We start from the raw sequence: 13,881 nt of genomic DNA, 5'->3' as shown, positions 1-13,881 counted from the left end.
TTTTGATCAGTCTTGGAATGCTTGTTTATTCCAAAGTCATGAAGCATCCTGTAAAACAAATACCTTGAGAGTACAGTGCTATAATTACATGACAAGTAAATGTATGGTGCTTTGTCAAATACAATACGTGACATAAACTCAAGTTAGGGCGTCCTGCTAGTATAACAGAATGCAACAGTAACATCTGAACAGCAACAGAACTCAGCAGCTGAATACTTTACTTGCCAGCATTGCCATTAACATAAAATGGCTAACTCAGTCTAATATGTTTGGAAAGAAGCATCTTTTCCTTACTGCAACCAGGATCTTGCAATTTAGCTAAACAAGTTTGAAAAGAAAAACTAGGGATTCACAAGCACTTGGTATAACAACAGGTTGTGATGCCAGGCAAAGTCAAGTGTGACGTGGCAAACAAAACATGAGATTTTAATGCATCTGGGTATCAAAACTTCAGAGAATTTGGATTCCTCATGTTTCTGAAAATCAAAGAAGAGTGGTTGGTTTGTAAGTTAACTCTACAAGAACATCAGATAGAGTCCTGGATTCCTCCCTGTCTTATCTCTTCTTTAGCCAATAGTTTGCACCTGCCTTCACAAAACTGTGTAATTAAGAAAGGAGCACTAAGGGAAAAGATTTCTCCATGACTCAGAAAAATGAGAGAATAATAACAAAACAAAACAAAACAAACAAGACTTTTTATGATCAACTTTGTACCTGTGCCTTGTTATACATCTAACTGGTAAACGTTTTACTTCATTTGATGGGGACACATAGAATCAAAAATCTTATTGCTTACTCTTACAAGAAGGTCTACTAGGCACGCGCTCATAGTAGAGACTTATTTAAATGCTTCCAGCCAGTGAAACACAGGTCCTGTGTCTTGCTGGGGGGCAGCAAACTGAAGCTACAAAACGGGGTATTTCATATGACAAGAGTATGACTTGCTATTGGCAGGAACCCTCTAAGTACTACTCTTGTTCTTAAAGCCAAGCCTGGGGGAAAAAATGTAAATTAAAGTTCAGGACCAAATTTTGCTTTCTGTTCCGCTTGGAAACTAAGCAGTCATTACCCTTCAAAGAATCATACCACATCCTGATCTGTAAAAACATATGAACAGATTGAAATTGCATTAATGTAAACAGGGATCTCTGAAAAGAACACTGAATCCTTAAAAGCATGGACATTTATTTATTTACTTTCCAAAATGGTTATCTTGCACATTGTATACAGATAAAGAAGTAAATGTCACCTTCCTTTTTAATACTTTCTTTCTAATTCAGCTCTAGTAGGAAAATTAAATAATTACAGAATTGGAAATTCAGGACAAATTTTCTGGCCTCTTGCTTTTGGGACAGGGAAGAGACTGCATAAGAATAAGGTAAGAATATGGTCCGTAGTGAAACAGTTTTCCTTTCCTAAAAGGAAAACATTGGGAAGTTGAATGTTATTTATTGCCTTTTCCAAATTTTAGTGATGTAGATATTTTCATCTAAAGTCAGTCCTTCCCAAGACTGGATTGTGGTTAATTATTTTCTATCCATGTAGCAAACTCGTCCACTGAAGTCATTTAACAGTGGGACCACAGGCCAAGGTCTCCACAGGACACCCCAGTCTTGTATCAGTGCACCCCAGCTCTTGGACACTAGCCACGTTAAGCTCTTCCACATCTTCTGAGTCCCAAAGTATCTGAAGTGAGATTGAAATTGTCTTCCTCCTTTCTATAACTCTATATCCTCATCAACTCACAAGCCATTACGAGGTAACCTGTGGCTGAAGACAATGCCCAACACGCTGCCTGCCCTCAGCACGTGTCTCTCCCAGGAGGTCTGGTGGGTGCCAACAAGTCCAGCAAGCCCCCAGCAGCCTGCTCATACCTGGGCTCAAGTTATAGGGCAGCCCAGCTCTAAATGTGTCACAAATACCATCCTGAGGGGTCAGACAGACAAATTACTAAAGGTGCTTTGCTTTAAAAGGCATTCGCTTATCTATGCTCAGATTGTGGTAGTGCCTTGTGTAGTTTGAACAGTACTTTTCATCAGTGAAGGCTGGGAAGAAAAAAAAAAAGCCACACACACACACACACAAAACAAAACAAAACAAAAAAACACAAAGAATGTTTTGCCATTAGAAAATAATAGTTTGCTGCATCTGAATGTGGTGTGTGCTGTTTTCCAGAAATTTCTCCTCCTCAAAGAAACTTCAAAGAATCTTTTTTCTTTTTTTTTTTTTTTTAATAAATAGAGATGTTTGGGACATGCTGACATTTCCTAAGCAAACCGTCGGTGGATTTTTTTGTTCTGAAAATTCTGAAAATAGTATATAAATATTGTAAAATCATAGAATCTTAAAGAAATCCATGCACAAGAACATATGCACATTATGAAATAAATATAGCTGGCCCTATCTATATATCTCAGTTTGAATAAAAATGTCACAGTTATGACTTTTCTCCTAAATTCTCACAGACCAAGGAAACCTTTCCTAACCCACATGAACTTCATCAAATTTGCTCTTGCAAGTGACTGGAAGGAACATGGGGAGGGAAAAGCTCAGTAGGATTAAGGGTCTCGCAGCCTAGCACTGGTGCGCTAAAGCTAATTAAAACTAAAGGAAAAAAAAAACAGTTAGTAAGCCGAGAGCTTTAACAACACAAGAATCCTGGAAGAAGCTCTTTGTTGCCTCTGAATCTCAGTAAAGCTCTGCCCTTCTGCAGCTGCAGCAGCATCAGTGCCTCCTCAAGGATGCAGAGCAGAACGTATGTGTTGGGAGTGGTCTGCTTAACAGCACAATCCTTCTTCTCTCTCTTTATAAACAATGAGCTCTCAGGCTCCCTGAAGCAAAGGAACCAGGTGAGGAAACATTTAATCAGTGAAAGAAGGAATTTATATGCAGTTGATAAACTAGGAGCTGTATGGAGATAGAGGATGTCATTGTAAGAAGCAACCACTTCCATCACTGCCCACTGTCCTGCAACGCCTATGTGTGAAAGCAGAAACATGTCAGGGATGGCCACAAACGATCTGAATTTCACCAGATGGGTTCCTGTTGCTCATACACCAGATGATATAATCTTTGTTATTATGTGTTTTTCCCATTTTCTGTTTTCCCATTGTTGTGGCACTGCCTCTCTTCCCATTCTAAAAAAGTATCTTCAGGTTTAGGATCCTGCATCCCATCACTTACCTAAAGCTAGAAGACCCTCCGTGATCAGGTACGTTATAAGAGTTACAAAGGCTAGTGACTATGGTCATGACTATGGCTAAGACTAAACCAATCTCAGCATTTTTCACAGTAGAATTTTCCTGAGTTAAGAGACGCACAGGATGGGAGAAGCCTCTTAGACACAACACGTGCTGTTGAGGCAGGGAAGTGACAGCAGAAAAGGAAGACACTGGATGATCTTTAAATGTCCCTTCCAACCCAAACCATTTTGTGATTCTGTGATTATATGACATACAGATGAGTTTGTTTCCAGTAATCCAGAGGTGAGAGCACTACGCCATACACAGACTGGAGGTATGCAGAGAGAAAAAGATGGAGCTGAAAGCTCAGCTTTCACAGAGTGGGAAAAGGCTGAGATTAATGAAAGCACCAATGCCTCCAGCTACAACAGACAATGATACTTCACTGTCGGGTGGAGACCCTTTGCCATACTGCATCTAAGCCACATTTTTTATCTTTCCTTTAGGGCATTATGTTTATTAAGTTTCTCTCAAAAAGCATGAGTTGACCAATTACAAGTGTTCAAGCAATCAAAAAGAATGCCATGGGTGAATCTTCCTATTAATTTTGATTTTTTTTCATCAGCTAATTATGTTGTTCTGACATAACAAAGGAAAAACATGGCACTTGTACCTTCTCTGCAGAATTCTCTCTTTGTTCCCTGTGAACACTAGTACAAATATGGGTGGGTTATATACATTTACTGATGGAAATTGGCACTCATCATCCTTACCTGTTCAGGCTGTTGCATTTACTAGGAAAGTACATGTTTTTGAGCATCTGACCCCTAATGATAACTCCCTGCTCCCCAGTCACTGAGCAACTTGCTTTTTCAGAGCCAGAGAAATACAAAGGGTGTGTCCATACCCTCAGTTAGCCAGGCATCTGAGACTGCACTCGTGTCTGAGACCAACTCATCATCTATGGAGTTTGCCCTCAGGTATGACAAGTCTAGGCTGCAAGCTGGACACTGCACACAGGTGGCTAACCCAGCTGCATTAAAAACTGTTTTCATCTCACTGCAGACACAGTCTGAGAGCCCTCAACTTTCCCCAATGCTAAGTGTACTTTTAAGGTAGGCTCTGACTTAGCACCATGCACAGATGTGACAGTCAACGTTGCAACATGGCCTCTTTCTGGCTACAGATCACGTATCACTGTTGTGCTTCTCCTTAAAGAGTTGTTATCTTCTTTGCCCAAACCTCGTTTCCTTCTTCCTAGCAGCTTGCAGGGTTTCTGTGCAGCACTGCTAACCTGGCTGCACTGAGAGCAGCTCAGGACACAGTCCACTCTGCATGCTCTCTGGTATTTTGCATTTCTTCTAGATTATTTAAGGGAGAAGAAAGGGCTCAGAGGTGTTATTTATTCAGTTCAGAAGCGACACATTATCACTGTGCTACATTTATAACATGCAAACACCACTACTCAGCACCAGCAGAAAATCCTTTATCCCTGAAAAAGAAATGACAGGCTCTTTGGAAACAGACAGAAATGCCTTGCTGTCGATGAATATATTATTGGCTACAGCACAAGGAAGAAGTTTTCGATCTTCCTTCCCCACCTCTCCTCCAAATTTCTTCCCCAGGGTTGTAGAGTATGAGACAAGCAACACGACCTTGCAATGACAGAATTTTAATGTGTGACTGGTGCACCAAAAGCAATGCAGCAGCATCCCTCTTCTCAGTGTTGCTATGTACACTACACATTTATGTAACACTGCTTCGCATCTTCAAGGCTTTCTGTACCTAGGGTCACAGCAGCAACAAACACAAAATGTATTTATTAAACTGTTAAGGCTACTGACAGCTAGCATGGAGAACTATATACTCTAGGAATTTGGTGAAAAGGAGTTAACACAAAAAGCCATACCCAACCCAAAAGCTGCAAAACAGAAATAGGTAGCTCTTGAAACAGGTTAACTAGAGAGTGACAATGATAGATTTATTTCAAAAATTACTTATTTTGAAGGCATTTACTAAAATATACTAGTTTACTTCTGTGCTTAGCTTTGAGTTGTGCACTGAAAGGCTATCTCTGCATACATTAGTTCTCAAATCCCAGGGAGACTTTGCATTCACATCAGGCAATGGGGTTTGCTTTCACTGTCTGGAATTTAGGAGCCAGGAAGAATGACTCTCTCCTTCCCTTTTACTTCCAGGTTCTAAATATTTCAGACTGTTCAGTGCTGGAATTTATCATCCTCTCCTGCCCTCCTTGGTTTGCTCCTCAGTTGACAGCAATTCTCCTGAAGCTTCAGGAGCTACTCATGACTTCCCCCTCCTGGTGTGACAGTGCAGATCATTAGGAGGATGGTGCAGATTTCAGGACGCTGGACAGGCAGGAAAAAAAAAAAAAAAAAAGCAGAAAGAGCAGTTGGAATATTCTTAGCATTTTTGTAAGGTCTGGCACCCTCAGAAACCCAAGGGTTCTGTTAAGAGACAACCTACAATTGGGATGAGTCTCTTCCACCAGCTTTCTCCCTGTATCCTCCAAATAATGGGAGATCTTTTGCTGTTTGTACAGCATACAAACACAATCATTCTGGAGAATATAATGCTACACTACAAACCTTGAGCGTCCACTGCAAGTTTGGAGCTATTCATAACCTTCAGAGGAAGTGCACAGCATTTCCACGGGACCAAAACTGACCCCCATGTCGCTTACAACATGTGTGATACAGCTAGCAGAATACTAAACCTTTACAAAAGTTCAGCCAGCTCTTGAAGAAGCATTTGTTGCTCAAAACCTTTTCTAAGAGCATTCATTATATTTGTGAGTCTAGCAGAGGACTCAGGGTTCAACCTTAATGATGCTGGCTAAACAATCTCCTGTACCTATGAAGGAAATTCCAGACTTCTGGGATTTAGTGTGCTTAGTTAAGGAACAGGTTCTTCATGGGAATTTCAAAAGTCTCATTTCAGCTCCATGTATGTATCCACTAGTGCACCACCACAGTGGCTTTAATGAAATACACCAGCAGCAGAGATGACTCAAACCCCAAATCACCATTCAAAGTTGAGACCTCAGCTGTATTCTATATATCCCTGATAAATGTACATTCATTACAGAAAAGCTCAGTTCAGCACAAGCGCCAGTGGCATTTTGATTAAACTTTGCTGTTAAATCATCTTTGTTAAAACAATAAAACTGCTTTTATTTGTGAGGGGTGGGAATTTTGCAGACAAATCTTCTCTGCATAATCCAGAGAAGAACAGATCCAGCTTGTCTTAAATCACACTGGCATGTTTATGAAATGATTGCCAGGCTGAAGTGAAAATTAATCTCCCTAGAAGCCCTTTTATTTTTTAAACAAGTAAACATTGCATTTTAATAACTTTGTGTCTGCTCTGACTTAAGGGGCTCAGGCTCCTACTGGCAATGACTAGTTAGCCTCCTGCCGGCTTCTCTAAGCAATGGCTTAGAGTTTGAAACTATAACCTAGTGTGTTAGTGTTGTGTAGAGGCTTTTCTCTTAGGCTTCTGCTCTAAAAACAAATTTCTTACCAAACTATTGCTTCTCTGATTTTTTAGTTTTTTTACAGCCGAATTACTATGTCTCAAGGGGCCAGGCTACCACTCAGATTATTTACCCCTTCTCAGCCAGCTCCAAATCTCTTTCTCACCTATGTGCGAGAAGCATTAGGGGCAAAGGGACAATTCTGCACCTGTTTGTATTGGCTGCACAACATGCTCACAGGTTGATCTGTGCTTGTATCAGACTCTGCATGCATGCAAGCATATGCAGTACCTCTCTCACCTGCAAGACACATCTAGCAACAAGACAGGTGAAGATCTGCAGACAAGAATAATGCTGGGGGCTGAGTGCTGAGGTAGTAAGCCCGTGACAGCGATGCAGTGTGTGCACACCGCAGTGCTAGTAGAAGCTGAATGTGTGCAGTGCTTTCATACGCATCTTCCATCCCATCAGGCTCACGTGGGCAGGAGTCTTCAAACAGAAAGAGGGCTTATCTCCTTTCCCTTAACAGCAATTGTTCTCTAGTTTGTTGTGGCAAAACAAACAGCATTTTGCAGAAAAGCATATTTCGCTTAAACTTTCTACCAGGTCATCACAGTCATCAGCTAAGAGGCTGTGTTATACCCTGGTCTCCTCATCCTAGCCCAGGTTCAAGGTTGCATGTAGGGGTCTCTCTCATATTCCTTTTAGTGCCATCCCTTAGAAGAGCATAAAAGCTAACATCCCATAGAAGAGATAAAAGACCAAGGAAGACTTTTCATGCACTCAGTACTATATGCAGAAACAGGGTATGTTAGGCAAAGTGCCACTCCAAATTGCTGGAATAATCATCATGGAGAGAGAAGGACTGGCCTTCAGACCTTGGAGGTGAAGATCACTCCCCATCAGGCCTTCCCACGCTCCATCAGGGCTCACCTCTGCAGCCCTTCACTAGGGCAGTGAACATTTACTCAGACAAGTAATCTCCGTGCTGTGAGAACAGGATTGCTCGAGTAAATCTGACTCACTATTCAGCTGTTAGCTGTGTAAAGGTTTCATACTGTTGTATGAGAGGGCTGGACTCTCCTTGCAGAGAAAGGGTTTGGCTTCCATCATGGCATGAAACCCTCCCGTTTTAAATAAACATTTATGAATCATGAAACATTTATGATGAATAAAACACAAAGACCCAATGAGTGGTCTGAAGATTTGGGACAACTAAACAAGAAGTGGCATAACACAGGGTGGAATCCTTCCCCTGCCAGCAAGAAGCTTATGACAAACTCACTTCCACGACTCAGTTTAATGCGTAAAGAGACATTCAATTACGTAAATCCGGTTGATCTGTGAACGTGGAATTAAGTGCTGTCAGCCTTCACTTACTTGTCTGGCACCAAGTTAATATTTTCATGTACGCTTGGCTTACAGAGAGAAACACTGCATAGTTTAAAAGCAAGCTCAGCTCAGTTTTGCAAGCTAGTGACACATGAAAAAGCAGCAAGGAGAATGCAGCCCGACTGCCTTTATCAGTAACATTTGCCATTCCTGAAACCAAGTCACAGTCACTAACCCTTAAACTTTCTGCTCCTCTAAAAAGCACAGCACAAAGAAAAGGAAAAGAGCAACTGAAGCTTTTAACCTTTCCCCAAATCCACACTTATCCGGTCTAGCAATACTCACACAAGCAACAGAAAGGCTCAGTCAAACAAAGCTTTACGAAAATAAAACACAAACACTGTTGAATAGCAATTACACAGACCTTTTCACTGCAGGTGCACTGAAGTGATCCCAAAAACATTAATTACGCCTCACAACACTCCAGACAGGTAGACAGTCCCCAGCCTGTTTTACAAGTAGGTCAGCTGAGGTTGGCATAGGACAGAGGCAGAAAGAGGAGAGTGTGCCTCTGCCTGCATCTTGCTCTGACAGCATGTAACGACAGGAGATAACATTCCTCCACAGTGTCAGCTCCTGCTAGTATTCAGAGCAAGAGCACAGGACTATTATTATTAATTATAAAATACTACCTATGTAAGAGCTGAGCCAGAAAATATCATCTGTTTTAGCACAGAACCAACTACAAAACTAGCTGCTCATTATACAGTAATGGAACCGATATCTATCAGAGAGGAGATGTGAATCCACAAAGAACATCGTGATTAGATGACTCTACACTGTATTTAAAAATCATTAGACACTAGATCCTAAAACGAGAGGAAAATGATCACTGTGTGGTTGTAGTTAACAGATGCAGTCATGATTGCAGTCATGCTTTAAGCTAACTGCAAACAAACACAAAAGCCGACAGTGCAGGCAATACCTGACATTTATGCATGTTGCCATCAGTGTTATGCTTATTATGAAATCCATGCAGGCACTATTAGAAATATTAGTGATTAAAAAGGATCTGACACTTTTCTGCATACCTCCAGTTTTACAGGGACAGATGAAGGAGATCCAATAGGAAAATAATGATCCTTCCAGCCTCAAAAAAAAAAAAAATCAGTAGCTGCAGTGTAGGCTCCAATCTCACACTGCGTTTCTATTTTGGCTTCTGTCTCCTCTAGGCTACTTTGAGAATTCTCATCAGTAGGAATAAGTCCATCTCTGGCTCTTTCTTTCCCCTCTGAATTTCAAATTGGGCAGAGCCAGAGGCAGGAACTTCCTGCAAAGTCCAGGCACTAAGAAACACATCCCAGTGGGGCTTTGCTGATGCACTTGGGGCAACTCCACAGCAGAAGCTGCCAAGGCAAAGATCAAACTCATCTTCACTAGTTACACTTACAACATGCCAATATACCACCTACCAGAAAAATGCTTTCCTCTGAACACTGATACTGATACAGAGCTTGTGCTGTGAGGTGAAAATTAGTAAGTCTTTCCTACTGAAATGAAAAATGCATTCATTGGAAAGCAGTAAACTGAATCAAATGCACTGTTCTAAATACAGGTGAACCAGAGGTATGAGAGATGATGAGCTATTTTACACGAGCTTATTCTGCAGATGCTACAGGCTTTGTTTCCAAGCTTCTGCTGAAGATGAAGGGCCAGGTTTTCAGCAAGTGTAAAGCAGTGCTGTTGTACTCAGATGCAGTAGAATGATTCCTGTTAATGCCAGCTAAGTATCTGGCTCAAGCCTAAATGTCCCCTTCTCAGCAAAATAACATAAAAAGAGTAAAGAGAAAATAAAGGAAATTGGATTGGCTATTTAAATGAGGGAACAAAATATTGCTTCTCAGAACCAAAAAGTTTTCAAGTGCTTGTTTCAACCCCTAGCCTTTCCTTGGCACCTATCAGCAGTCAGGAAAACAGCTGTAATAAGGACAGGGAAGAAGAACTTATGTTTGAATGTTTCAGATCCTCCCCTATGGAACATACTGAAAATACAATACAGAGCTGGGGCTGTTCAGCCTAAAGAAGAGAAGGCTCTGGGCTGACCTCATTGTGGCATTTCAGTACTTAAAGGAGGCTTATAAAAAAGATGGAGAGTGACTCTTTGCTAAATCAAATAATGACAAGACAAGGGGCAATGGTTTTAAATGTAAAGAGAGGAGATTTAGCTAAGAGGTTAGCAGGAAATTCTTCAGTCAGAGGGTAGTAAGGCCCTGGCACAGGTTGCCCAGAGAAGCTGTGGATGCCCCATCCCTGGAGGTGTTCAAGGCCAGGTTAGATGAGGCCCTGAGCAACCTGATCTAGTGGGTGGTGTCCCTCCCTGTGGCATGGAAGTTGGAGTTAGATGGTATTTAAGGACCTTTCCAAACTGAGCCATTCTATGACTCTGAGAAGTTTTGATCTGCACACAAGATGTCAAGAGCCACAGAAATGAAGGCCTCACTCCTACTCTGCTGTAGATCTGGCCTGATCCTGCTTTTAGGGCCACCAGTGTGACTGAATAAACAAGCCCAACTCCAGTGATGGTAATCCAAGGATCACAGTCAACCAAAGACAATCTGCAGCTTCCAAAACTGGTTTTCAACCTGCTTCATTGGAAATTAATCAGTAAGAACATCTGAATGTTTTAATAAGTATTTGACATTCAGGGCATGTGAGTGTAAAGTGAGTGCTACTTCCATGTTGAGCATGTGGTATACTAAAACATCATGTCCTCCCATTAATTACTTTTTTGCCCCATATTTCTGGCTGCACAAATCACACTTATTTTGCAAACTGCTGAATGCTGAATTGATGTGCCTAAATTCCTCCCTTTCTTCCATTCAAGGTGGGAATACTGACACCCATGACAGAAGCAGACTAGAGTAACACTGTATATTTGAAATACAGAATCTCAATTCCGCAATGCATAAAACCTGTAGTATGGAGCGTCTCACCCCAAAGCCATAAGGTTTGTATACCAACAAAAGCAATAGGTCTTTGAAATGCACTATGTTTTGCCATTTGGATTAACCTGGGGTTTAATTTACTGATCCAACTTCAGAGGGTTGAAGTGGAAGAACATTCCACAGATTGTCCTTCCATTGGCTTTTAAAGCAACTGTGTCTCTCCCCAGTGTTTGTACTTTTCAATTAACAGAAACAACTCCAAAGAATCACTGCTGCCACAAATATTGTGTGAGCACATTTGGCTTTGAGCATAAGCACTTATTATTTGTTGGTATACTGCCATGTCCATCATTTTCCAGACTCTTAAATAATCATAAATAAGAAAAACTGTGCTATTCTTTGGTACATTTCTGTCTGTTTAAACCACAGCTGAACTTTTAAGTTGTACAAACAAAAAATTGCACTTTTATCTTCTAGAGACTCTTGCTAGTCCAACAGACTTTCAGCTGAAGGATTCCTTATTATACTCAAACCTTGTCCCATAAGAGTTGCTGCTGTTGCTCAGTTTATGAAGTATCTTAGAGATTTTGTTTGGTCCACAACAGAAAACTCCAATGGTCTTCCTGAAAGAGAAAATAAAATAAGTTATGACATTGCGAATGAACGCTAACTTCTAACAATTGACAGAATTGGGTTCTGCTTCCATAGTATTATAGAAGTGCCAACTATGTACAGATTTTAGGGTGAGAACAACTCATTAGGTCATTTAGCTGGTATTACAGAAGCCACTAGATCTCTCCCATCTATCCCCGCATCACATCCTGTTACTTACTTGACTAAGACGACTCTTGCAAAAAAGAACCTCATCTTAGTCTCAAGATACCAAGCAAGGAGAAACTGCTAATTAATCACTTTTTTTTTTTTTTTTTTTTTGGGGGGGGGGGGAGTTAAAAAAATGTGTCTTACTCTAACAACTTTATTAGTGTAACTTTTGATTTACACCAGTAGGAGATCAAGTCACTAACAGGGATTTGTTACAACAATGAAAACAGAGCACTACTAACCCACGATTATTTCTGGCAGCAGCAGAACAACTTTACCACATTAGTTTCACATTAGCATGCAATCTTTCCTCCAGTAACTGTATTGGAAAATCTTGTGAAAAGCTAAACACAGAAAAAGATCGTTGTATCCATAGCTATCAGGCCAGATCCATTACAACAACTCCACTGACAGTACCACTTTGCACTCTGATCACCTTAAACACAAGCTTTATGTCAGACTCATGGTCACACAGCATCTAAAGACTGGGCAATAACCAGCGGTAGAATAGGGCAAATACACAACAGCAGAGCTGAGCCACTCATGATATTCATCATCTCCCTTCCCTTGAAAGATGAGGAGAAGAGTAAGGAAGGAGCAAGAAAAGAGGACGTGGTGCTGTCTGTTATATATTATTTTAAAAAAAATTCTTCATCTTCCTGCTGAAATTGTGCCACTGCACAGAAAAATCTTAAAAGAATCAGTGGGATGGAGAGAGAACATAAAGGGGAACATGGCTCTAACTATTATCATTTACAGCACTCACCAGGAGGCTGGAGACTTTGAGTTCTGGTCCTTGCCTCTAGGACTGTTTCAGTATTTTATCCAGTGACTATTTAACACAAAGTATCTTAGCACACGAAGATACTCAAATGCACAGTTTAAAGCTGCCTGTGTATATGTTTGGTGAAAAAGGGAACTAATGCCTGTAAACATAAATCTTTGATGCATACTGCCAAGTGTATGTCACTGATGTCAAACAGCAGTGCAAACAGCATGGCAGCCCATGGTATACAACTGGACACAAACACTGGCATGGCACACCTGAGGACTCATCAAAACATCAAAAGGCATCACAAAGTTACAGAGGTAAGTGCAACCGTGTCCTTGTGCAGGCACCTCACAATGCTGACATTTTAATTGACATATATTACATCATCTCTTATATCAATCCACGTCAGATATTCATAACTCACACTTTTCTCATTTTTATGTATATCTATTAAACTTTCATGCCCTGGCAGAACTCCTCTTAATGGCAAAGGGTGTTGCGTTGGTGGCTGGATTGGCAGAAATAATGAGCACACTATTGCTTGTTGCTCTCAAACACGATTTCTCAGCACTTGCAGAATCTGAACATCCTCTGCTCTGTGCAGAGGAAAAAAAGGGTATGTAAGCTGGCAGCAAGAATGTTTTCTACTGCACATTTAATTGATGGAATTAATGTTATTGCTTTCATCAGTCTAAATAGTATAGACAACTGCTAAATAAAAAACAGAGATCATCTATCTCTCTCCTTCTCATTATATATATATATATATGTATGTATGTATGTACACACCTCCTAAGCACAGGCATATCCAAGCTGCACATACTGCTAATGTACCCCCCATCCTAGCAACAACCTTCCAAGGTTCAGAGAATTTTTGGGCAGTAAACAAAATCACCAAAAGGTAAAGTGCTTTGCCTAAGGTGTCATAAGAGGTTTGTGGCTGACTTGGAAGAGCTCCTGGCATTGCCCCATACAGTGAGCCAGAGGTTCTCAAGTGTTCTTCCTACAGATACCCAGCATCAGCAGCTGAATATTATGCTGCGTACTACTTACCTCCCACAATTCACCCCACATGTCCTCCCCCACCTACGCCCACCACTTCCCTGCTTGCAGATACTTTCTTCCTGCCTGGTTTGCTGCAGCACAGGCTGTGACACAAGCAGGCAGGGAGCTGAAAGCAGCTCCTGCATGGAGCAGTACGCTACTGCCCCAAGCTGATGGGATTTAATTGACTATCACTTGTTTGGGTCGATGATTTAACTGGTTGCCCAGAGGAAAACAGCACGGTGTTGCTGGGACAAAATGTCTGAAAATCTTTTAAATACCACTAGC

The 13,881-nt window shown here is 41.0% G+C and overlaps 1 protein-coding gene across 6 annotated transcripts in view; it reads right to left on the bottom strand.

Moving 5' to 3' along the window:
• NOX4 (NADPH oxidase 4) overlaps positions 1 to 13,881 on the bottom strand; it is a 121,415-nt gene continuing 107,534 nt past the window's right edge. For 3 of the 6 annotated variants that reach the window (XM_027467239.3, XM_027467225.3, XM_027467234.3), the window contains 2 exons: positions 11,489 to 11,578; positions 1 to 9,160 (listed from right to left, as the gene is read on the bottom strand). In XM_027467239.3, the coding sequence (XP_027323040.3) occupies positions 8,917 to 9,160; positions 11,489 to 11,578 (334 nt within the window). In that variant the 3' untranslated portion in view covers positions 1 to 8,916. Of the gene's footprint in view, positions 11,579 to 13,881 lie in introns of all 6 variants that reach the window. The other 3 variants (XM_027467248.3, XM_027467267.3, XM_072032809.1) reach the window with 3 other exon arrangements.

Source organism: Anas platyrhynchos, chromosome 1 (assembly GCF_047663525.1).
Source record: "Anas platyrhynchos isolate ZD024472 breed Pekin duck chromosome 1, IASCAAS_PekinDuck_T2T, whole genome shotgun sequence".
Classification (NCBI taxonomy): domain Eukaryota; kingdom Metazoa; phylum Chordata; class Aves; order Anseriformes; family Anatidae; genus Anas; species Anas platyrhynchos.
This window is presented reverse-complemented; position numbering and strand designations above follow the sequence as displayed.